This window comes from Ailuropoda melanoleuca, chromosome 3 (assembly GCF_002007445.2).
Source record: "Ailuropoda melanoleuca isolate Jingjing chromosome 3, ASM200744v2, whole genome shotgun sequence".
NCBI lineage: Eukaryota > Metazoa > Chordata > Mammalia > Carnivora > Ursidae > Ailuropoda > Ailuropoda melanoleuca.
In genome coordinates, this window is record NC_048220.1 from 6,213,339 (window position 1) to 6,236,631 (window position 23,293).

Consider the following 23,293-nt stretch of genomic DNA (forward strand, 5'->3'; position numbering starts at 1 on the left):
ACCGAGGACATTTTATTGATAGAGGGTGAAGACCGTAGCTGTTTCAGCCAAAAAGGTCGTCTAGGTCTTAAGATATTAATGTAAATTGAGAACATGCGAGTCAAGGGTTGAACACTTAGTGAGCGTTCCACAAATATTTCATAGGCATCAGGGAATTAGAGTCTTGGGCTCTTAAATGTCTCCAGTCTTTCTGTAGATCATGCTTGGTGAAGAAGCTTTGTGTCACCATTAAACATTGAATAGAACATGGACGCTCGTGCCTCCCCTCTCCAGTGTCATGCATTCCCTGTGCCAGGCTAGCGCTCGATGACTTCTACTCTAGAGAGAGCCCCAATATCATGAAAGAGTTATAATATAATCTAAAGCTTCTGAGGGTCTTGTTGAAAAGCAAAACCCCATTCTCCCATGGAAGTCTTAGGATAGGCACAGCATGCCCCCAGAGTAGGTCACAGAGCGTGTCAGCTGATGTATCCAAAGTACGTCACAGATCATGTCACCCTATGTGCACGGTACTTACCCAAGTTTCTCAGTCTTCCTGGAAAGCTAGGAATGCATTCTGACCTCCCTTTTGGCAATGACAGCCTCTCCACCTGACCATTCAGGGCAGAGGGGACTCCATAGCTGGGTCGTGGTGGCGCTCAACTGGGGGAGAAAGGTGNTAAGTTCTATTAAGCTCTGGTTCTGGGCCAGGGTTGCGCAATCAATGTCACATTTTATGTCTTCAGGAAGACAGCTAGTACCTCCAGGTAGACAGAGTATCATCCAATGATGGAGGAAGACACAGCATGCTGAGGGGGGGTACGGGAGGCGCTGGGAGAGGAGCAGACAGAAAAGGGCCCCCCCTGCATTTAATTTTGAAGGATGACTAGGAGTTGGACCATCATGGAAATAAAGGTAGAAAGGGACAGTGTCAGCAAAGGGAGCAGAATGGCTCCTACCATAAGTGTGCGGGCTGAGATTACAGATTGAACCCAGTACCGCAGAGTGTCCCATAAATTAGGCGCATCGGTGGGCATCAAGGAATGCTGAGCCATGAGCAGGGTCTGGGCAGAGTTCAGGGACAAACATGCATTTATCAGTTTCCACCCATGAGAAAAGCAGTCGTCATTTTTTTTGAAGTTTCTCTTTCAGACTATTTTTAACATTGAGGAACTTCCTGAAGTCTGTCAGATTACACAGGTGGAACTTGACTTTTCTTTACACATAAGAGTGAGATTTGAAACCCTCCGCATAGATCCGTTTACAGAAGCTCCTTAGTGAATCCGCCGGATTGGATCCCGCTGCCCTTGGCGGCCATACCGTCGATGAATTATAAAGGACTGGCTCTGTTTGATGTTTTGCAGGTACCATGATCAACAGGATGTTACTAGCAACTTCCTCGGAGCGATGTGGTTGATATCCATAACTTTTCTCTCCATTGGTTATGGTGACATGGTACCAAACACTTACTGTGGGAAAGGAGTCTGTTTGCTTACTGGAATTATGGTAAGTATCTTTGGACTTTGTTTCTTTTACTTACACTCTTAGATCCTGAAGGCACTGTGGTAAGCTATTCGAGTTCCCAACCGCAAGCAGCCAAGCATACATAATCGATTCTCGATGGGGAGAGAACATCACTGATTCTCATCTTCATTCTTACCATGACGCGGCTCTGTGAAGCTTGCGGTGCTGCTGGATTGCCAGTCTTTGTGGGAGAGGCACCACTTTTGATGCGCAAATCTGGTCTTTGAGCTTTGGCTTCAGCCAGAACGTTCTTCATTTCCGTGGGTTCTCCATTGTCCTGCTAGCTATGTCAACTTGAGTGAATTTCTCCTCTCTGAAACCTGCTTTCCTTGTCTGCAAAATGGGGACCCTAATAACCTACCTTGAAGAGTGTTGAAGGGCTGAAGAGCTGCAATTTCTCAATTACAGAATTAGTCTGTAGTGGGCTCTGGAACAATGTGGGTCTGGACTGCACGGCTACTTATATGCAGATGTTTTCTCAGTAGGTACAGTACAGTACGGCAAATGTGTTTTCTCTTCCTTACGATGTTCTTAGTAACATTTTCTTTCCTCTGTTCCTGGGAGGTTGACTTCTAAGCTAAGGTAGGCTTAGGCAAGTGTAGGCATCCAGGAGGGGGAAATGGTTTATTTGAAGGTAGTGAGTCAAGGAGGAACTTGGTAACTTTGAGCAAGGCCAGTGGGCCAGGAGTGCACAGAGTAAAGTGGAAAAGTGGGGGGTGCCTGATTTGTTAAGCGTCTGCCTTTGGCTCAGGTCATGGTCCCAGGGTCCTGGGATCGATTCCCACATTGGGCTCCCTGCTCAGCGGGGAGTCTGCTTCTCCCTCTGCCCCTTCCCCTCCCCCCCACTCGTGCTTGCTCTCTCATGCTTGCTTTCTCGTGCACGCAAAAATAAATAAAATCTTAAAAAAAAAAGTGGAAGCTGGGATGGGAGGCCAGGTCTTGGAGAGCTTTTGAGAAAGGTTTGCTGCCCGTGGTGATATGCCACTGTTCTTTCTTCTTTTCTTTTCCTTTTTTTTTTTTTTTTTTTTTGAGAGAGAGAGAGAAAGAGCATGAATGGGGGCAGCGAGGAGCAGAGGGAGAGAGAGGGAGAGGTTTCCAAGCAGGCTCCACTTTGAGCATGGAGCCCAGCGTGGGGCTCGATCTCACAACCTGTGAGATCATGACCCGAGCCTAAACCAAGAGTCAGATGCTCAACCGACTGAGCCACTCAGGCGCCCCAACACGCCACTGTTCTGGGACATGTAGCAGGTCTAGACACGACCCCTACTCCTTACACATTCCAGTTCGACTGGGACTAGTTTGTTCCATTCGTTTTATTTTTTATTTATTTATTTATTTATTTTTAGCCTTGGTTGAATTTTTTTTATTTATTTTTATTATAATATTTTTTTATTATGTTAGTCACCATACAGTACATCCCTGGTTTTTGATATAATGTTCCATGATTCATTAGTTGCGTATAACACCCAGCGCACCATGCAATACGTGCCCTCCTTACTACCCATCACTGGTCTATCCCATCCCCCCACCGCCCTCCCCTCTGAAGCCCTCAGTTTGTTTCCCAGAGTCCACAGTCTCTCGTGCTTCATTCCCCCTTCTGTTCCACGCGTTTTAGATTGATGACAAGGGGAGGACAGCAAGTGTTCTCAAACTGCTCATAATGCTGTGTGAACTTCTAGACGCCGCAGCTGGGCATAGCTTCAAATTGATGCACTGCTTTCAGTGACCCAGGTTCTCTTCGCTCCCTATCTGCTTTTTGTAGTTTGGATACAGCAGAAGGTATGATCTTGCTGCTTCTTTGATTCTGCCTACGTCAGGATATGAGCTAGTACCGGGAGCTCCTTCGGCAGGAAATTCCCCGAATTTCTGAGGTTAGGCATCCCTCCCAACGCCTCCGCTCTGTCCACCCCCGGGTTGGAAGCAGAGGGACAGGCTCTCCATGTGAGGGCCTTTGAATGGTGGCCAGAGCAGCCTGTACTCTCAGAGCAGCTGCCTGGGAGGATTGTCCAAGAGTCAGAACTAGCTGGAAGGACTGAGTGCCCGCGGCATAGAAGGAGTGGGAACATTCTTCTCCCACTTGGTAGTACCGACCTGGGAGAAGGCAGCTAGATGGGAACGTAAACTCCGGGGCCAATTTTAAGGTCACCAGGAGTAACGGGATGACCATTTCAAGTCCCAGTTGTAAAGACTATAATTTGGGGATATAATTTAACATCGTTGGCTTGTAAAAGAAAAATACAGTTCTGTGCCTTTTAATGAACTTTTTTTTTTTTTTCATTACAGTGGTTAGGGTCCATTCTGTTAACTATTAGGTCCCTTCCTCCTTTTTCTTCAGATGATAGCATTTTATTATATCGCATAATGCTCTGGGAAATAAAATTTGCTTGGATGTATTTTTGGAGGGCCATAACAAGCCCACAAGAGACATGAATGATGCTATTTATAAAAAAGAGAACTGCTAATTGCAGAGTCTTTCCCCTTAAGCTTCTTCGAAACAATTTCCTTGGTGTTCCTTTTTGGCAAGATGTCGGCCCCCCCCCTTGTTTTTATTGTTGAATCAGGTATGACTCAGGGTTTGTACAAATAGCCCGATACGCCACGGATCAGAACCAGATTTGAGGTTAACCTTGCCTGGATCTTGCTGTATTTCTAGCTTTCCTCACTTTTTTCTTTGTCCTTCAGGTCTTCAGAGCCTCATCTGACAGCACAGATCTTTTACTGAGTTGAACTACTTGCTTGCTTAGGTTTCACTGGGGATCCTACTTTATGGAAAAAATAGAAGTTATACTCAACTTTTAATCTATACGGACACAAAGACTTTATGTTCCCTGAAATTCACAGGGACCTCGCTGCTGCCCTGTAGATTCCAGGTGAAACAGACCCTCTGTTCTTAGGCTGAGGAAGTCCTCTCCCATGTAAGGAACTGACGAAACTAAGTTCAATTTAGTTAAGGTAGAGAGTAGCATTAGTTTCAGAGGTAGAGGTCAGTGATTCATCCGTTGCATATAACACCCAGTGCTCATTACATCCCGTGCCCTCCTTAATGCCCGTCACCCAGTTATCCCATCTCCCCACCCCCACCCCTCCAGCAACCCTCAGTTTGTTTTCTATGATAAAGAGTCTCTTATGGTTTGTCTCCCTCTCTGTTTTGATCATATTTTGTTTTTCCTTCCCTCCCGCGTGTTCATCTGTTTTGTTTCTTAAATTCTGCATGAGTGAAATCATACGACATTTGTCTTTCTCTGACTTATTTCAGTTAGCATAATATCCTCTAGCTGCATCCACGTCATTGCAAATGGCAAGATTTCGTTCTTTGATGGCTGAGTAATATTCCATTGTATGTGTATGTATGTGTGTGTATATATACACACACCACATCTTTATCCATTCATCTGTTGATAGACATCCGGGCTCTTTTCATTGTTTGGCTATTGTGGACATTGCTGCTATAAACATTGGGGTGCAGGTGCCCCTCCAAACAGACTTATTTCTTAATTGGCCCCATCAAAAATGGTTTACTTGCATGTAGAGAAATTCATTAATCTTGGACTAAGCTACGTGCAATGCTGTATGGCGTTGGATTGTGTCTATACCCAGACCGAGCAACTTCCCACGGAGTCAGGTCCCCAGAGCGATCTCCTGGGGGTGAGTTCCCGGGAGTTGATTCCATCGCGTGTAAAATTTCATGGGGATTGACCGTGTCTGGCTGCAGGTTACCTACAAACCAGTGTGGAGAGTGTGTGGCTGATGGTAAAGCTATCTAGAGGAAGCTAAGTAGTTTTCCCAGCCCATAGATATGGGATATGGTTAGTTTCCTTAGGATGGAATGTGTTTTGCCAGGCACTTTTTTTTTTTTTGCTTTTGTTTTCAGGAAACTTAAACACCAATCTGTCACTTTGGGATTATCAAAGCCAGGCACGACTTCCTTTTATTTCAGCCATTTATTTGCCTATTCCCCCGTGGGCTTTCGCAATGCATGTTTAGGTAAAATGCACAATGTCAGATTTCCCATGGGCCATCTCTCGCTCTCTCTCTCCATCTGGTCCCTACTAAATTGTGAAAGAGAAATACGATTTACAATACTCCCCAGAGAGGACAGGGTCATCCCTGACTCATCTTGTATATTATCTCCGAAGTGCTATACTTCTTTGTGTTTTTATATTTGAATTTTCTGGTTCTTGTGTTGATGAAATTGATAGAATTTATAGCTTTATGTGTTTTTTTTTTTTACTTTGACCTAAGATAACAGTCCGTCCAAATGCTAACATCTACAAAGCCCATTTCCCGTTTCAAAATGTACACATGAAGAAATGAGCACTGCCTTTCTTCATAAAACGAACAAAACTAATGAATTATTTCGTGGCACCTCTTAGATGTTCACATTTCATTGGTTAAAACCCCAAAATTAAACTGTAGTTTAAAATTTTTAAATAGCCTAATTTGTGTCATGAGTGATATTTTTGGGCTCCAAGGACATGAAGATTAATCTTCAGTGCTCTGGGCAGAACTACATTGTGAAACGGCGAGGAGAGAGAGTTTTCCAGACTATTTCTAAGAGACAAACAAATGACCTTATCAAAAAATAACCTCTCCTCGCCTACAATGTCAATCGTGACTCCAAGACAACCGCGCAGAGCTCTTGTAATTTTTACAGTATTGTTTACATTGATGATGATGGAAATGCTTAAAATAAGACGGTCTTAGATACAGGTATCACAGTGTGATAGGTCAGACAAATCAAGCAGAAATTTCCTTCTTATCAAGACCTCCCTATTAGTAAAGCTGAAGACACAAAGATCTCTTCCTCTCTCCTGGATAGCCTTTTAAAAACATAAACTCCTAGGATGGCGCAATAGTCACTTATCACCCTTTCAGAGAAGACCATGAAGGTCGTGATTACTTTTATCTCTTCATTCATAAGTCTGTCTCCTGTGGGGTCCTACCGGGGACCTGACGCTTCCTTAATGTGGATGTCACCACAACCAACGGGATGAACTCTAAAAGGCTTTACTGTTTGGGTTGAAGGTGCTGGGCAAACAATGTTGTTAGATCATTTGTCTCTTAGCTTTTTGTCAGCTGGGGCGGATTTCTCCTTATCTCCAGCTTCTTGTAGAGCAGGTCATCGTTTTGCTTAGCATTTACAAACTCGTCCTATCTACCGTTTCATATGTATATGTATAGACACGGCACAAGCTCTAAGCTCTAATTTCCCCTTACTTAGGAATATACACGATTGTTTCAAGAGGAGACTACAGCTACATTGGTCAAAGAGTATCTCTTGTCTTATAGGAGAATGGGGGTCATTCAGTCACTTGTCATTCCTGCTTGTCTATTTCTGTTGAATGATGGCATCTCTTGTGGGCCCTTTAACTAGAATATAGATGCCTAGATTTTTTGGCTAAATGACCTTAAAACCAGAAGTATTATCTGCCCCATCCTAGGGACACAGGTTATTATCTGATAAGGGGTTCCCCATGGATTCCTCAACGCAAGTGAGTCCATTTCAGAAGTGTGATTTTGGTTCCCCCCTCAACCATTTCTGCAGTTCATAATAATTTAACAATCACCACACCAGTGAATGGTTCAAATTTTATTTAGGGAACAACAATAACAATAAAAGTAGCCTATTTTTTATACCACCTTAGAATGAGAACTTTGGATAATAATCCTGTCGCCATCCTGTTACCCAGTGTTGAGGAATCCTCACTGAAGGTCACGTGACAGCTCAGTCAATATTCAGAGGTCACTTTTCATTCTGAGGGGGAAGAATCCTGCACTGTTGCCTCAGTCAGAGAGTGTTCCGAAAACGCAACCATAAATTAGCCAGAGCTTATAAAGAGAATGACTGTATTCAAGAGGGCTAAACCGAAGGTCTGGTTAGAGTCCTGCTACTTTCTGTGTCCCCATTTGGGGATTTTTCCCCCTGCCAGTGGACATAGAAATCCCGAGAAACTAAAGTCAGTTCTTGGTAATGCTTGTGTGAATAAGCAAAAAAGGAAAAAGAAAAACAAAAACCCACCCCAGGATCCTTTGTGTGGGTCTTATACAATTTGACATCAGGTGTTTAATATCAAATAATAACTTTGAAGAAGTTTTTAGTTTATTGGGGTCTTTCTGGTGTGAATGTCATTAAATAAAGGCTCGGGGAGGAGCCTATCTTTAAATTCTTATGATAGATTCTATTTTGTGCAGAGGAGCAGGGGGGGATGATGGGCCTTGTCAGTCAGAAGGCGAAATTCCCCACCAGTGCCCTGAGCAGACCTTAGTTTCTCCACAGGAACATTTCTTCAGAAACACAATGGCTGCTTTCTTCCAGGTACAGACAAGTTGAGTCGGAAGTTGTTGTGACCTTCTAGCTTTTGACTTGTTGACTCCACAATTCCACCTAATTTTTCTGAACTATCAGCACTTTTAGTTGGCAGGGCTGCCCTTCCTGTCTTTAAAATACATGTGCTCACACTGGCACCATCGCTAATAAGGAGACTGAAACCCAGGCATGACTCATGGTTGACCAGTTTTATGCATCATTTCTTTCTTTCCAACCGTCAAAGTACAAGAATGAGCTGAACCAGCAAATCACTCTAATGGAGATTTGGGTTTTCCAGGTATGGGTTTTTTCACTCAACTCAAACAAAAAAACAAAAAAACAAACCCCAAAAAACACACCTCCTCCCTTCCACTGGATGAGGACATTGGACTTGACCTCTACCCTCCTATCAGCAAATACCAACTCATCTTTGAAGAAACTCAGGGCATTTATCTTCAAACTTACCTTGACTGTTGTTGATTTTCCTGACCCGAGGAGATCTTGCAGAATTCCAGTGGGATAGAATAATAAAGCTGAGTGTCTTATAGAACTGTAGTTGCCAGAAGTGATTGGTTGACATATTTTCTTGAAAAAAAAAAAAAGTCAGACAAGTGCAGTAAAATGTGTTTATTACTGTGATATTGAATCGTCAACCCCAGGGACAGAAAAATGGGCAGTATTTCCAAATACTCATCTTACCTTCCTTTTGGAGGATATGCTGATGTTTTTAAATGAAAGTTAATCAGTCTTAAAACTGTTTTATTAATTTGGGTGGATCTTAAGGAAGTAGCATGACTTTTTTTCAAATTAACTGTATTTTGATAAATCTTAATCGCTGTTAGTCGAACAGACTGGCTATCACACTGAAGTTTTGAGCTTTTAGGAGCTATTATAAGACTTGCAGGAGGAGAATTAATTTAAAACAGGAGTATTCTGAACACTCGCCTTTTTTCATTAGTCATTCTCGGTGAGGATTCTGGAATTTCTAAAAGAAAATTACACATTCTAGTGTTTATGTTAAACCTTTGGCCGATGCCTTTTTAAAGAAGAACCCAAACCTTTACCCAGTGTGCTATTAAAGGAGTTTCCCTTCCCCATAGGCTTGGATTCTCAAGTTGTTAAAGCTTGCTCCCCAGAATGGTTTTCCAGAATGATTCTTGAAAGTATCCGCAGGATGAGCAGAACCAGGGGACCTGAAGTAAAATGATGGTGGTACCTTGAACTTTTCACACATCTTGTGGTAAAATGACCTCGGGGAAAATGAACTTCTTCCTGAACATTCCAGGGCCCAGCATGCCTTACCGTTTGGTGAGGAAATGCAGAGTGAAGAAAAGGACTATACTTTTTAGTTTGGCAGCATCTCAGACTCTCCAGTGTTGGGGTTCAACTTCTGCCTTATGCTGGGTGGCATTTGGTCACTTCGATCTGGCGAAGGGCGATGAGCATTAGTAATGATCTCTTCTAAGGACACGGTCTCGCTCCCTCCTTTCTCTCTCTCTCTCTCTCTCTCTCTCTCTCTCTCTCTCTCGCAACATCTAATTGTTAGAAGGAAAGATGATACACCAGGCTACGGAGAACCCCCACGTTTGCCTTGAATCTCTCAGCTTCATAAACATACCGTGTTTTCTTCGTGTAGCGTTTAGGGGCCCGGGCATCTGGAAGGGATCGACCAATGATTTGCTTCGTTTTCCCAAGATAACATAAAACGAAATGGGAGACCGGGAACCAGGCTACATTTTCCGACTTTGGTGAAGGGAAGATGACTCATCTTGTTAAAGGCATACAGGGATCTTTGTTTCAGAGAGGAACATATGTTCATCCCAACTGTTCCTACATCCATCATGATGACGACACGCTTTGGAGAAAATGTTGTACAAGCATGTTTACTTTCATCTGTCTTCACTTCATGGAACAGAGTGGACAATAACGTCATGCCACTATTTAAATCATTAGAACCGTTCGCGTGGGCAGGGATTTCCGTGGAACTTGGAGAGCTTTCAGAGGTGAACTGGGTTCCTTTTGCATACCTCTACTTTTTTTTTTTTTTAAGTTACTTTTTTGAAACCCGATTCTATACACATGGAATCCTTTGGTGACTATTAAGGACCTGGGGACACACAAGTTTATGGTTTGCCTAATGAAAATAAAACTAAAGGAGTGACTATAGTTGAACCCTTGAGGTACCATTTAAAGGGTACAGTTAGGATGATGGAGTGACAGGTGCAGGTAGTAGTTTGAATAATCCTAACTTGTCAGATTCCCCTGCTTTTGCAGTTTGCCACGGAGGTCCTCATTTTAGTGCACAAGGTTGGTGGTGAGTCAGAGAAGCCTCAGCAACGGATGGGCCAGTAGCAGGAAAAAAAACCAAAAAACAAAAAAACAAGAGCCCAAGAATAAGCACAAACAAAAATCGACTTTCAAAGGCTTTTGATACCAGTGATTTTCCACTCCTGTTAGGATGTTGATTTCTTTCCAGAAGGATCTCAGCAGTGGCCACCTGCCAGGGGAGAACAATATTCAACTTTGAGTGCCAACTGCCGCTCACAGCTCTCTCGCTTTCTCTCTAGCAGTGGAAGCCCCTCAGATTTTTACATTCTTTGCTTATTCAGAAACCATCGCTGTTCTTGAATCTCTCATAACTCTCTGACTGACGAGCACCTGGGAGCAGTGTGCAACAGGTGATCCCGTATTTCTAGAGCAAATGTTAACTACAGTGGGCAGGTATGGATGGCCATCTTGAGTGGTCACCGATCCCATCCACTGATTTTTGGTTAGCCCCTTATCAGTACACCAAAACTCTTTAGATTTTGTGGCAAATGTTTGAAAGTGAACTGAATAGATGTGTATGCTTTCAAAAGCCATTTTTTAAAAATCTGAAGTAGAGTTGATACGCTTTAGTTTCAGCGTATAACTCAGTGAACTGACATTTCTGTACATTATGACATAATCCCCAGAAGTCTAGTTACCCTGTCACCTTACAAAATTATCACAATATTATTTATCCCTTAGACTGTATTCCATATCCCCATGATCTCTGTATTTTATGATTGGAAGTTTCTTCTCTGTATTTACTAGTCAGTTTCTGTTGTGTTTGTTCATTTGTTTTTTTTAAATTCTACATATTAGCGAACTCATACAGTGTTTGTCTTTCTCTCACTTACTTCACTTAGCATGGAAATTTCTAGTTCCATCCACGTTGTTTCCAATGGCAAAATCACATTCTGTATGGCTGAATAATATTCTGCTCTGTGCATGCATGTAAATTATGCATGCATACACATACCTTTAATACTACAGTGAACACAGGGATGCGTGTATCTTTTCAAATTATTCGTTTCATTTTCTTCAGATAAATCCTTAGAAGTAGAATTACTGGATTGTATGGTAGTTCTAATTTTGATTTTTTGAGGAACTGCCATACCGTTTTCCTTAGTGGTTACACCAATTTACATTCCCACCAACAGGGCACAGTCTTTCCTCTGCATCTTCGCCGACACTTGTTATTTCTTGTCTTTTTGGTATTTGCCCTTCTGACAGGTGTAAGGTGGTATCTCGTGGATTTGATTTGCATTTCCCTGATGACTGGTGATACCGAGCATCTTTTCATATATCTGTTGGCCATCTGTATGCCTTTTATCTCTTTGGGTTCTCTGCCCGTTTTTAATCAGGTTATTTGGTTTTTCTGGGTGCTGAGTTGTAGGAGTTCTTTATATAGTTTGGATATTAACCCCTTATTGGATCTATCATTTGCAAATATCTGCTTCATTCAGTAGGTTGCTTTTTGCTTTGTTATTGGTTTTCTTCACTGTGCAACCTTTATAGGTTGATGTTGTCCCCCTGTTTATTTTTGCTTTTGTTGCCCTTGCCTGAGGGAACAAATCCAAAATTTGCTCTTGAGAGGACTAAGATTATACTGCCTATGTTTTTAGCTGGGAGTTCTATGGTTTCAGGTCTCACATTTAGGTCTTGAATTCATTTTGAGTTTATTTTTGTGGATGGTATAAGAAAGTGGTCCAGTTTTCCCAGTACCATTTATCGAAAAGACTATCTACCTTTTCCCCATTTTTTTTACTCTTGTCACCTTTGTTGTAAATTGGCCGTAGAAGCACGGGTTTATTTCTGGGCTCTTTATCCTGTTCCATTGATCCGTGTGTCCGTTTTTGTGCCAGTACCATACTGTTTTGATGACTATAGCTTTGTAGTGTGGTTTGAGATCAGAGAGCGTGACACCACTAGCTTTGTTCTTTCTCAAGATTGCTTTGGCTGTTGGGGGAGGGGTCTTCTGTGGTTGTATACAAATCTGAGGCTCTTTTGTTCTAGTTCTATGGAAAATACCACTGGAATTGTGATCGGGACTGCACTGAACCTGTAGGTTGCTTTGAGTAGTATGGCTGTCTCAATGCTTCCAATTCAGGAGCATGTTCTTTTTTTTTTTTTTAATTATTTTTTTTTATTATCTTATGTTAATCACCATACAGTACATCCCCGGATTCCGATGTAAAGTTTGATGCTTCATTAGTTGCGTATAACACCCAGTGCACCATGCAATACGTGCCCTCCTTACTACCCATCACCAGTCTATCCCATTCCCCCACCCCCTCCCCTCTGAAGTCTTCAGTTTGTTTCTCATAGTCCATAGTCTCTCATGTTTCATTCCCCCTTCTGATTACCCCCCTTTTCTTTATCCCTTTCTTCCCCTACCGATCATCCTAGTTCTTATGTTCCATAGATGAGAGAAATCATATGATAATTGTCTTTCTCTGCTTGACTTATTTCACTTAGCATTATCTCCTCCAGTGCCGTCCATGTTGCAGCAAATGTTGAGAATTCGTTCTTTCTGATAGCTGAGTAATATTCCATTGTATATATGGACCACAGCTTCTTAATCCAGTCATCTGTTGAAGGGCATCTCGGCTCCTTCCATGATTTGGCTATTGTGGACAATGCAGCTATGAACATTGGGGTGCATATGGCCCTTCTCTTTACTACGTCTGTATCTTTGGGGTAAACACCCAGTAGTGCAATGGCTGGGTCATAGGGTAGTTCAATTTTTAACTTTTTAAGGGACCTCCACACTGTTTTCCAGAGTGGCTGTACCAACTTGCATTCCCACCAACAATGTAGGAGGGATCCCCTTTCTCCACATCCTCTCCAACAATTGTTGTTTCTTGCCTTGTCTATCTTTGCCATTCTAACTGGCGTAAGGTGGTATCTCAGTGTGGTTTTGATTTGAATTTCCCTGATGGCTAATGATTTTGAACATTTTTTCATGTGTCTGTTAGCCATTTGTATGTCTTCATTGGAAAAGTGTCTGTTCATATCTTCTGCCCCATTTTATGATTTGTTTATTTGTTTCTCGTGTATTGAGTTTGAGAAGTTCTTTGTAGATCTTGGATACCAGTCAGGAGCATGTTCTGTCTTTCCACTGATCTGTGTCCCCTTCAGTTTCATCAGTGTCTTCCAGTTTTCAGAGTACGGGTCTTTCACTTTCTTCTTCAATTTGTTCCCAAATGTGGATCCTTTTTGAAAAATAAAAGTAGGAGCCAATTATGTATATAATTTTTCTGACTTGCTTATTTAAATATTATGTTGGCTTTAAGTATTATAGAAATAACATATTAATAATAATATGTATTAATTAATTAATATGTATTAATATATTACCGATATGTTATGAGTAATTCCCATTCTCAATATTAGCTACTGAAGGTGAAGACTACCATGTACGTAAGGTGTGGAGTTGCTTTTATAAGTAGCGATTTTCTGACCTACTGGTAATGAGGAAAACCAGGTCACCTTATAGGACTTTTGGGACACTCTTGGCTAGCTCTCCACTGAGCACCTTATCATTTGGGCTAATGTGAAGGGCATCCTAATAAAGACTAGTTTAAAAAGATTCAAGTCTGTTGAAAGATCCACAAGTATTGTAACATTGTACTGTTGGTGCCCCTCTTCAGTGGGCTCCTGCCTAAACCCTGCCTTCATTGCTGTCTACTGAGACAGTTTGGCAAGCTTTACTGCCCTGGGGTCTTCTTGGGTGTGATTCCATCCAGAGGGCCCGATTTGCCTTTCACAGGCCTGTTGGTAGGTCCTCAGTTGCCCCCTTAGCTCCCAGGAGGTTGGCTGTGCCCAGGATCCAGGAGTAACAGCAGTAGCATGACCTTGCCTACGCCCTCCCAGGGGTACCCTAGCCCTGTATATCATCACTGACCTTACAACCAAGAAGACCCCACATCACATGCACGGGATCACGGAGCAGCCAGACTGTAATCCCTGGGTACCCTCCGTGTCTCTTCCTAAGAGATCGGCACTGCGGCCTATAATTTAAAAAAGACCACTGCTGATGTTTTTCAGAGAAAAGGGAGCCCACGCCTTTCTTGGTACTGTTAAATGTTTGCAATAGGACAGTTATCCCTTACCTTTAACACTAGGTAGCTCTGTTGTCCAGGTTCAAGTCACGGAGATCTTCCCGTGGTCTTGAAGTTTTGCGTATGCGGAGATAATGCATCTCTTTCCACTCCTGGTATGCCACAGTCAATTGGCTTGAAGACCTCTGGTCTCAGCTTGAGAGAAGATTATGCAGTGTTATTTTTTATGGAATAATGGTTATTTCTACTTCATGCATTTATGCTAATTTACTCAGCTATTCTTTGTTCCTGTTACACTTCCAGGTATATAACTGATTGTTCTATTTGTTTTTTAAGAAATCTCTCAAATGTCTGCAAGTTGCTACTTTACCATCGATATCATGCTTTAGATCTTGTAATACATGAACCAAGTTTTCAAATCCCCACCTGCAGGCGTGCTGCTTGAGCTCATTGGCCAGGCATTTTTGGTGAGATGTACTAAAGTCACCGAATGCTGTGGTTTCTTATCTCTGGATATTTACGTACTTGGTGAACAACAGTCTTCGTTCATGTGGCTGAGACCAAAAGTAGTGACTTGTTGGGGTTCTCTTCTCTTTTGGTTTTCAGGGTGCTGGTTGCACAGCCCTGGTGGTCGCTGTCGTGGCAAGAAAGCTAGAACTCACCAAAGCAGAAAAGCACGTGCACAACTTCATGATGGATACTCAGCTGACCAAAAGAGTGAGTCATCACCCTTGTGTCTCCAAAGGGGACATTATTGTGTGTTTCCCCACGTTGGGCAGTATGATCTCTGTCTTGACCTCTGAAGCTAAAATGACGTCAAGGTCTTCTTAGAATCGCTGCCACTTTCTTTTTTTTTTCACATGTCTAGAACAGACTCGTTCTAACTTTAGGTCAGATAGGAAATAATTGGACGACCTTGGTATTTCCTCATGGATCAAAACAGACCACGTCAGTCTAAATAAATAGGCACACTTAACATTTACGTCTGCAGGATCCAAGAAGGGACCAGTATTTGATCGAATAGGAAAGAACACACTGTAATCTAGAAATTTTATGGGGAAGGGAGTCAACAATGTCCTACTGAGCTTCTGGGAGCCAGGCACTGTTCTAAAAGACTGGGGTTGCAACGACAGATAACTTTTAGGACCCCAAGGTAGAAGCAGAGCTATGCCCTTTCTGTGACATAAAGGCTGGCCAAGACATGAATAATAACATCCCGATGAGAAACTACAGTAGAAAACAGTAATCACAGTGTTTACGGAGCACTCACTCTGAGCGAAGCTGGGCTCCAAGCATGTCACGTATGTAAACTAGTTTCATTCTCAGACAACTTTATGAGGGAAGGGCTGGTATTAGGTCCGTTTTACAAATGTGGAGGCCAGGACACCGGGAGTTTCGGTCACTTGCTCTAAGTCATTCTGTCAAAGAGGGAAAATATTGTTAGCCCACTCCCACTAAATTTTTAGCCTCTCTGCATCGTTACTTGAGAAACCAAAATAAAAGGTCAGATATAAAACTAAAAATTATTTCATAGCAGTGTCGTCTTGCTCCATAACTCAAAGCAGAATCTAATCGGGCTGTCATCGAAATAACAAAATATGTTGTCGTTTGGCGACTTTACCCATAAAGGAATCCATGGAGAGTTCAAATAGAGTTGCAGTTTTCAGTGTTTTTATTCACTTTTGATTTTGGTTGTATGCATAAAAGTTGGCTTAGCTCATCAGGTAAATACTTCCTAATAGATCAGTCGCTTTACTGCACATATGTATGCATATGGGTAGTATTTACCAAATGGAAACGCGGATTCCAATTGCCTTGCTCATTTCTAAGTCTTACTGTCCGATGTTATTGAGAGACTTCATTGCGGTTGGAAGGTCCACATGTATTCTTGATGATCTAAGCCTCGATTGCAGGCACCATCCTCTTGGCCTGGATGTGCCCCTGTAGGATGTCTTCTAGCCTCCAGTTTTCTCTCACTCTCCAAACTCATGAACGTTCGTGAATATTACAGAAAAGCACAAGGAGAGGCCTAAGTGCAGAGCTGAATGGGCGGCTGGGATTCTTGGCGCTTTCAAAAACTATGCTAGGAAATGAAAATACATGCCTATTACACTATTTGTCCAAAGTTGGAGCAGATATTTTCTGGATCTCAGCATGGGCTTGTTTGGATGGGTTCCATACCGTATGGTTCATATCTAAGAGTCAAAGTTGGGCAATATCAAAAGAACTCTTCCAGTAGAGCCCCTTTGTATAATCCAAGTAATTTTATTGTGAAGATCATACACGATAAATTTCACAAGAATTAATGCCGCACGGAGGTAGGAAATGACATTAAAACACCGTAGTAGCCCATACACATCTTTTCAGCAACAACAACAAAAGGTGGGACAGGATCACAAATAAGTTAGCGGGTTGAGACAGAGGTCCCCGGGGTTCGTGAGCAGGTACTTAGTTTTAACTTAAGAAGGAAACACGTAATTTCTTTTGATTGGCTTGGGGCTATTGCTATTTCGTATGCTACTTACTGAACGGACAGATGTTAAAATCCACAGGAGAACACCCCTGATGAAGAGATCTGTGCTAGTCGTACAGGTCTCGTAGCATCATTTGGGAGACCTTCCAGCTTGGCTGCATCATGGAATTAGTTTAGCTCAGGGTCACTCAATCTCAGCACTCTTGACCTTTGGGACTGGAGAGTTCTCTGTTCTGCAGCTGTCCTTGTGCCTTGTTGACTGTTCAGCAGTATCCTTGGTAGACCCGTGACAACCAAAAAAATGCCTCTAGACATTGTCAGATGTTCCCCCCCCCCCGCCAGGGGACAGAATTGCCCATGGGGAGAACTGCTGCTCTAGTGTGTGATTCCCCAGGTATTTGGAGACTGGGACAATCCTCATAGCAGATATTCTTTGTGCCCAATTTATCATCTTCCTGGGAATAACACGTATTTAACGAAAGTGTTCAGCATACCTATTATAGTTGGGGTTCTGTATTAACTGCCGAGAATGTAGAACTGAAATATCATAGCCCAGGACTGTGCCTGCCGCAAATCAGATAAAAGATCCTTCCCCCCCCCCCCAGCATGGCAGAAAAATGCACTTGTGTTCTTGCTTCCTTTGCTCATGAGCCCCCCTCCAAAGCCCAGTCCGGGCCCTCATTGGGGGACTGTGGATCTAGAGGACTTCCTTTGGTTTTTATGAATGGGTCTCATTTCCCCAAATGGACCACATGTTCTGATCTTACAGCTTTTCTAGATTCTTGTATACTTTACTTTAGCTGGACTCATAATGCACCATTATCTATAGGGAGTTTTTTTTACAGAAAGCTTTTTCAGTAAGAAGTACTATCCTAATTTCAAAACTCACATTCTCCACAATGCTTTATTATTTCTATTATCTCTTATACGTTTAGCTGCTTTGCAGTATTACTTGGGACAGAGGTCTCTTACAGGCTGCAGAAAGGCATTCCAGCAGGCTTGCTGGCAGCTTGAATTTTATAGGCAAAAATGTCACTAAGTACAGGTGCAAATGTTAAAATGGCAGCAGAATCAAACATAAATTTCTCAGGATACCCATTTCATTAGTATAGTCAATACAATATGTGAAAATAATAGCCCTTTTATAGCCCTCTTCGACCTAACGAGTATCATTTCCTTGGAACTTGATTGCGTTTGGTTATTTATGGGATTTCTAAATGGGCCCGTTTATAAGCTTTTTACGTAAAAATTCTGAAATACTGGAAGATGATGGAATAATAGGATCTGGAGCTCCCTTCTTCCTATGGATACACCAAGGCTACGACTACAGATAATGTAATTGACTCTGAAAATTACCTGAAGACTAGCAGAACAGATCTTCACAGGGACACCTCTGGAGTACCTGATTCTGGTGACCAGGGTAGACTACGTTACTGGGCCCCACAGGACACTTTCTACATAAGACCAGTAGTTCCAAGACCAGGAGACATAGCTGATCTACCTAATACATTGTAACAAGCAGAGAGTGTCAGACAAAATGAGGAAACAGGAGCATGTTCCAAAAGAAAGAAAAAAGCAAAACCTAAGAAAGACAACCAAACAAAATGGAGATAAGAGTTCAAAGTACTCGTCCTAAAGATGCTCACCAGACTCGGGATGAACTCAGAAGTTCAACAGAGGCAGAAAATATAAAGAACCAGTCAGTCAGAGCTGAAGAAGACAACATCAAGAGAAAAACACACTAGAGGAAATCAACAACAGAGCAAAGGATGCAGGAAACAGATGGAAGATGGAGTAACTCACATGATTGATACGGGTCCCAGAAGCGAGAGAGAGAAAGGGGCAGAATACTTACCAAAGAAAGAATAGCTGAAAACTGCTCTGACCTGGGGGAAAGAAACAGACATCCAGGTCCAAGAAGCACAGAGAGACCCAAACAAGCTGAACCCAAAGAGGCTGACACCACAGCACATACTAAAGTGGCAAAAATTGAAGATAGAATCTTAAAAGTAGCAAGAGAGGGGCACGTGGGTGACTCAGTTGGTTAAGTGTCTGACACTTGATATTGGCTCAGGTCACGATCTCAGGGTTGTGACTTCGAGCCCCACATTAGGCTCCAAGCTCTCTGTGGAGCCTCCTTAAGATTCTCTCTCCCTCTGCTTTCCCCCACTCCCACTCTCAATAAATTAAGGAAGGAAGTAGCAAGAAAAAAAAAAAGCAACTAGTTTAGTTAGGTACAGGGGAAACCCCATAAAGCCATCAGCTGAATTTTTAGCAGCATTTGCAGGCACGAAAGGAGTGTCATGATATATTCAAACTGCTGAAAGAAAACCTATATCAATAATATTCTACCCAGATAAGTTATCATTGAGAATTGAAAGAGACATAAAGGAGTTCGTTGCCACTAAACCATCCTTACAAGAAATGTCAGTGGGACTTCTTTAACTAGGAAAGAAAGGCCTTAACTGGAAGAAAATTATGAAAGGGAAATATGTCACTAGTAAAATTAAATGTGTAGTAAAGGTTGTAGTTCAATCACTTATAAAGCTAGACTGAAGGGTGAAAGACAAAACAGTAAAATCAGTTACATCTTACAGGAATTAGTCAAAAAGATGTAAAATACGACGTTATACACATAAAACATGAGTGGCAGAATAGAAAGGTAGTGCTTTATCTATTTATTTTTGAGAGAGAGAGGGAGAAAGAGAATCTGAAGCAGGCTCCACACCCAGTGCAGAGCCCCATGTGGGACTTGATCTCATGACCCTGAGATCATGACCTGAGCCAAAATCAAGAGTTGGATGCTTAACCCACTGAGCCACCCAAGTGCCCCTAATAAGGTAGAGCTTTTAGAATGCCATTGAGCTTAAGTGAGACCACTTAATAGAGACCACTATACACATTGGGTATTGTATGTGCACATTTAACCACAGCCAAAAACCTGTAATAGGTACACACAGAATAAAAAGAATCCTAACATAAAGCTACCAAAAGCTAACAGAGCAAGAAAAGAAGAACAGAACTACAGAAGCTACCAGAAAACAACAAAATGGCAATAAGTACATACCTATCAACAATTACTTTAAATGTAAGTGGACCAAATGATCCAATCAAAAGACACAACGTGACTAAATGGGTAGAAAAACGGGACCCATCTATGTGCTGCCTACAAGAGACTCGCTGTAGGCATAGGGACACATACCGGCTGAAAGTGCAGGGATGGAAAAAGATATTCCATGCCAATGGAAGGGGAAAAAGCCTGGGGTAGCAATGCTTAAATCAGACGAAATAGACTTTAAACCAAGAGACGAAGAAGGGAATTACATAATGATATGATAAGGGGATCAGTCCAACAAAAGGATATAATAATTGTAAACATCTATATACCCAACATGTGAGCACCTAAACACATAAGTAAATATTAATAGACATAAAGGGATTAAGTTGGCAGTAATACAGTAATAGTAGGGGACTTTAACAGCCCACTTACATCAATGGATAGATAATCCAGACAGAATTAACCAGGAAACAGCAACTTTGAACACACATTAGACCGGTGGACATACAGGATATATAAAGAACATTCCATCCCCAAACAGCAGACTACCTATTATTTTCCAGTACACCTGGGACAGTCTCCAGAACAGATCACATATTAGGCCAAAGAACAAGTCTCAATAAGTTTAAGAAGATTGAAATCATATCAAGCATCTTTTCCAACCACGATGCTCTGAAACTAGACAACAATTACAAGCAAAAACTGGAAGAAAAAAGAAGGAGGGGGCACCTGGGTGGCACAGCGGTTAAGCATCTGCCTTCGGCTCAGGGCGTGATCCCGGCGTTGTGGGATCGAGCCCCACATCAGGCTCTTCCTCTGTGAGCCTGCTTCTTCCTCTCCCACTCCCCCTGCTTGTGTTCCCTCTCTCTCTGGCTGTCTCTATCTCTGTCGAATAAAGAAATTAAAAAATCTTTAAAAAAAAAAAAAAAAAGAAGGAGGCTATACAACATGCTACCAAATAACCAATGGGTCTATAAAGAAATCAAAGAGCAAATTTAAAAAATACCTAGACAGCCGAAAATGAAAACACAACAGTCCAAAGTCTTCGAGAGGCAGCAAAAGCAGTTCTTAGAGGGAAATTTATAGCAATACACGCCTACCTCAAGAAACAAGAAAAGTCACAAATAATCTAACCTTACATTTAAAGAAACTAGAAAAAAAGAACAAATAATGCCCAAAGTTAGTAGAGGGACAGAAATACTAAAAATCAAAGCCAAAATAAATGAAGACTAAAAAACAATAGAAAGGATCAATGACTGTAAGAGCTGGCTCACTGAAAAGGTAAAGAAAATTGATAAATTCCTAGAAACATACAGTGTCCCAAGACTGAATCAGAAAGTAGGAAACCGGAACACGCCAATTACTAGTAATAAAACTGAACCCATAATAGTAATAAACTCCCAACAAATGTCCAAGACCAAATGGCTTCATGGGTGAATTCTACCAAACATTAAAAGAAAGTTACTTTACCCTTTTCATACTATTCCAAAAAGTTAGAAGAGGAAGGAATGCTCCCAGATTCATTCCACCAGGTCATCACTACCCTGATTCCCAAACCAAACGAAGACACTACGAACCAATATTCCTGATGAATATAGGTATAAAAATCCTCAGCAAAATATAAGTCAAACACATTCAACAATACATTAAAAGGATCATCCACCAACAAAATAAAAAGGCAATCTCTTCCTGAATAGGAGAATATATTTGCAAAGGATATACCAATGGGCGTTAATATTCAAAATATATAAAGAACTGATATAACTCAATATCAAAAAACCCCCAAAGAATCTATTTAAAAAATGGTTAGAGGGCCTGAACGGAAATTTTCCAAAGACACACAGATGGCCAACAGGCCCGTGAAAAGATGCTCAGTATCACTCGGCATCGGGGAAAATCCAAATCAAAATGGTTAGTATCAAAACGACAAGATATAACAAACGTTGACGAAGACGTAGAAATAAGGTAGCCCTCATGAACTGTTGGTGGGAATGTAAATTGGTACAGCCGCTATGGAAATGACATAGGGCTGCCTAAAAAAATTAAAACTAGAAATACTCTATGATCTAGCTCTTTCACTTCTGGGCACTGAAAACAAGAACACTAGTTAGAAAAGATATATGTACCTCTCTATTTATTGCATTATTTAAAATAGCTAAGAAATGGAAGCAATGTAAGTTTCAATCACTAGATGAATGGATACAGAAGATATGAGACATATATACCGTGGAACAGTACTCGGCTACAAAAAGGATGAAATGTTGCAGTTTGCAACCACACGGATGGAGCGAGAGAGTATCATGCAAAGTGACATAAGTCAGATGGACACAAGGTACCATATGATTTCATTCATAGGTGGAAGTTAAGAAACACATGAATAAACAAATTTAAAAAGAGACACAGACCAAAAAACAAAACAAAACAAAATCAGGCTTTTGAATACCCAGAACCAACTAATACTTGCCAGAGGAAAGTGGGGTTTGGCGATGGGCAAGATAGTCGAAGGGGATTAAGACGTACAAACTTCCAGTTATAAAATGAATAAGTCAAGTGGACTTACGAATATAGTCAATATTCTTGTGGCAACTTTGCACGATGGCACGCAGACAGTAAGTGCGCTCATGCTGAGCATTCTGTAACATGGCCATGTAGTCCACACCCAACTAATGCAACATTGTCAACTAGAATTTAAAAAGAGTTCAAAAATCTGAATGATCAGGAATGATTTCTGGGACATAGCCAAGAGCAAACAGGGACCTAAAACCCATACACAGTTACCAAGAAGAATGTTCAAGATACAAGTTCAAGGGTGCTCTTTATGGCTAGAGAAAACTACAACTATCCCCAGAAATACCGCCCAGAAGAAATTTTTTTTTTTTCTGGTGGTCAACAGGCGTAACGATTATAGACATTCTGCAATCTGACCAGGCTTGTTGTAAAGCAGCAGTATGAATGTTAAACAATCGATTCTTCCTTCCAGGAAGAAATGTAACTTTCCAAGCCTCCCATTGTGTCTCTTAACTGCATTGAACAATGTCCAGGAAGAATTATTCACCGTGCCCAACTTTCCAGAGGAACAATTTCGTATAGAAGTCGTTTCTCTGTTTGACGACTGTAGCCACGTAAAATACTACGTTTGAAAGCAGACCACACTATTCAGAGCAGTACATATTAGCGGAGACTGTTGCGTGTAATTCCAAAAGTGTACACGCCACTCTACAATTCAAAAATGGCCAAGGAGGTACACAGACCCAGAATACTCTAATGATTTCAAAATGAAAGCACTAATAGCAATAACGTGTCACAGGGCTTGGGAAGACAGGACCCGCTCTTTTCGTAGATTTGCAGCTTATCGCGTGACAGACACAGCACCTTTACCGTGCTCTGTCTTTTGGAAATATTATTACTCTTCATATATATATCTGAACCAAGAACAAATCCTGGAGTTTAACCCTCTGCATACTTCCATTTGGGAAGGCCACTTGAAAACAAGCAATTCTGGGAGCCCCGGCATAATTTTTTAAAGTAGCTAGATGTGCCGCAAAAGATAATTATACATATTAATGTCCACTGTGGGTGTTTCC

General features: G+C 41.7%; 1 protein-coding gene across 1 annotated transcript in view; it reads left to right on the forward strand.

Moving 5' to 3' along the window:
- The window catches only part of KCNN2 (potassium calcium-activated channel subfamily N member 2), a 292,412-nt gene that overhangs the window by 254,996 nt on the left and 14,123 nt on the right, over nt 1-23,293 (forward strand). Inside the window, exons 6-7 of the mRNA XM_034655880.1 lie at nt 1,344-1,485; nt 14,785-14,895. Of these exons, the coding sequence (XP_034511771.1) occupies nt 1,344-1,485; nt 14,785-14,895 (253 nt within the window). The remainder of the gene's footprint in view (nt 1-1,343; nt 1,486-14,784; nt 14,896-23,293) is intronic.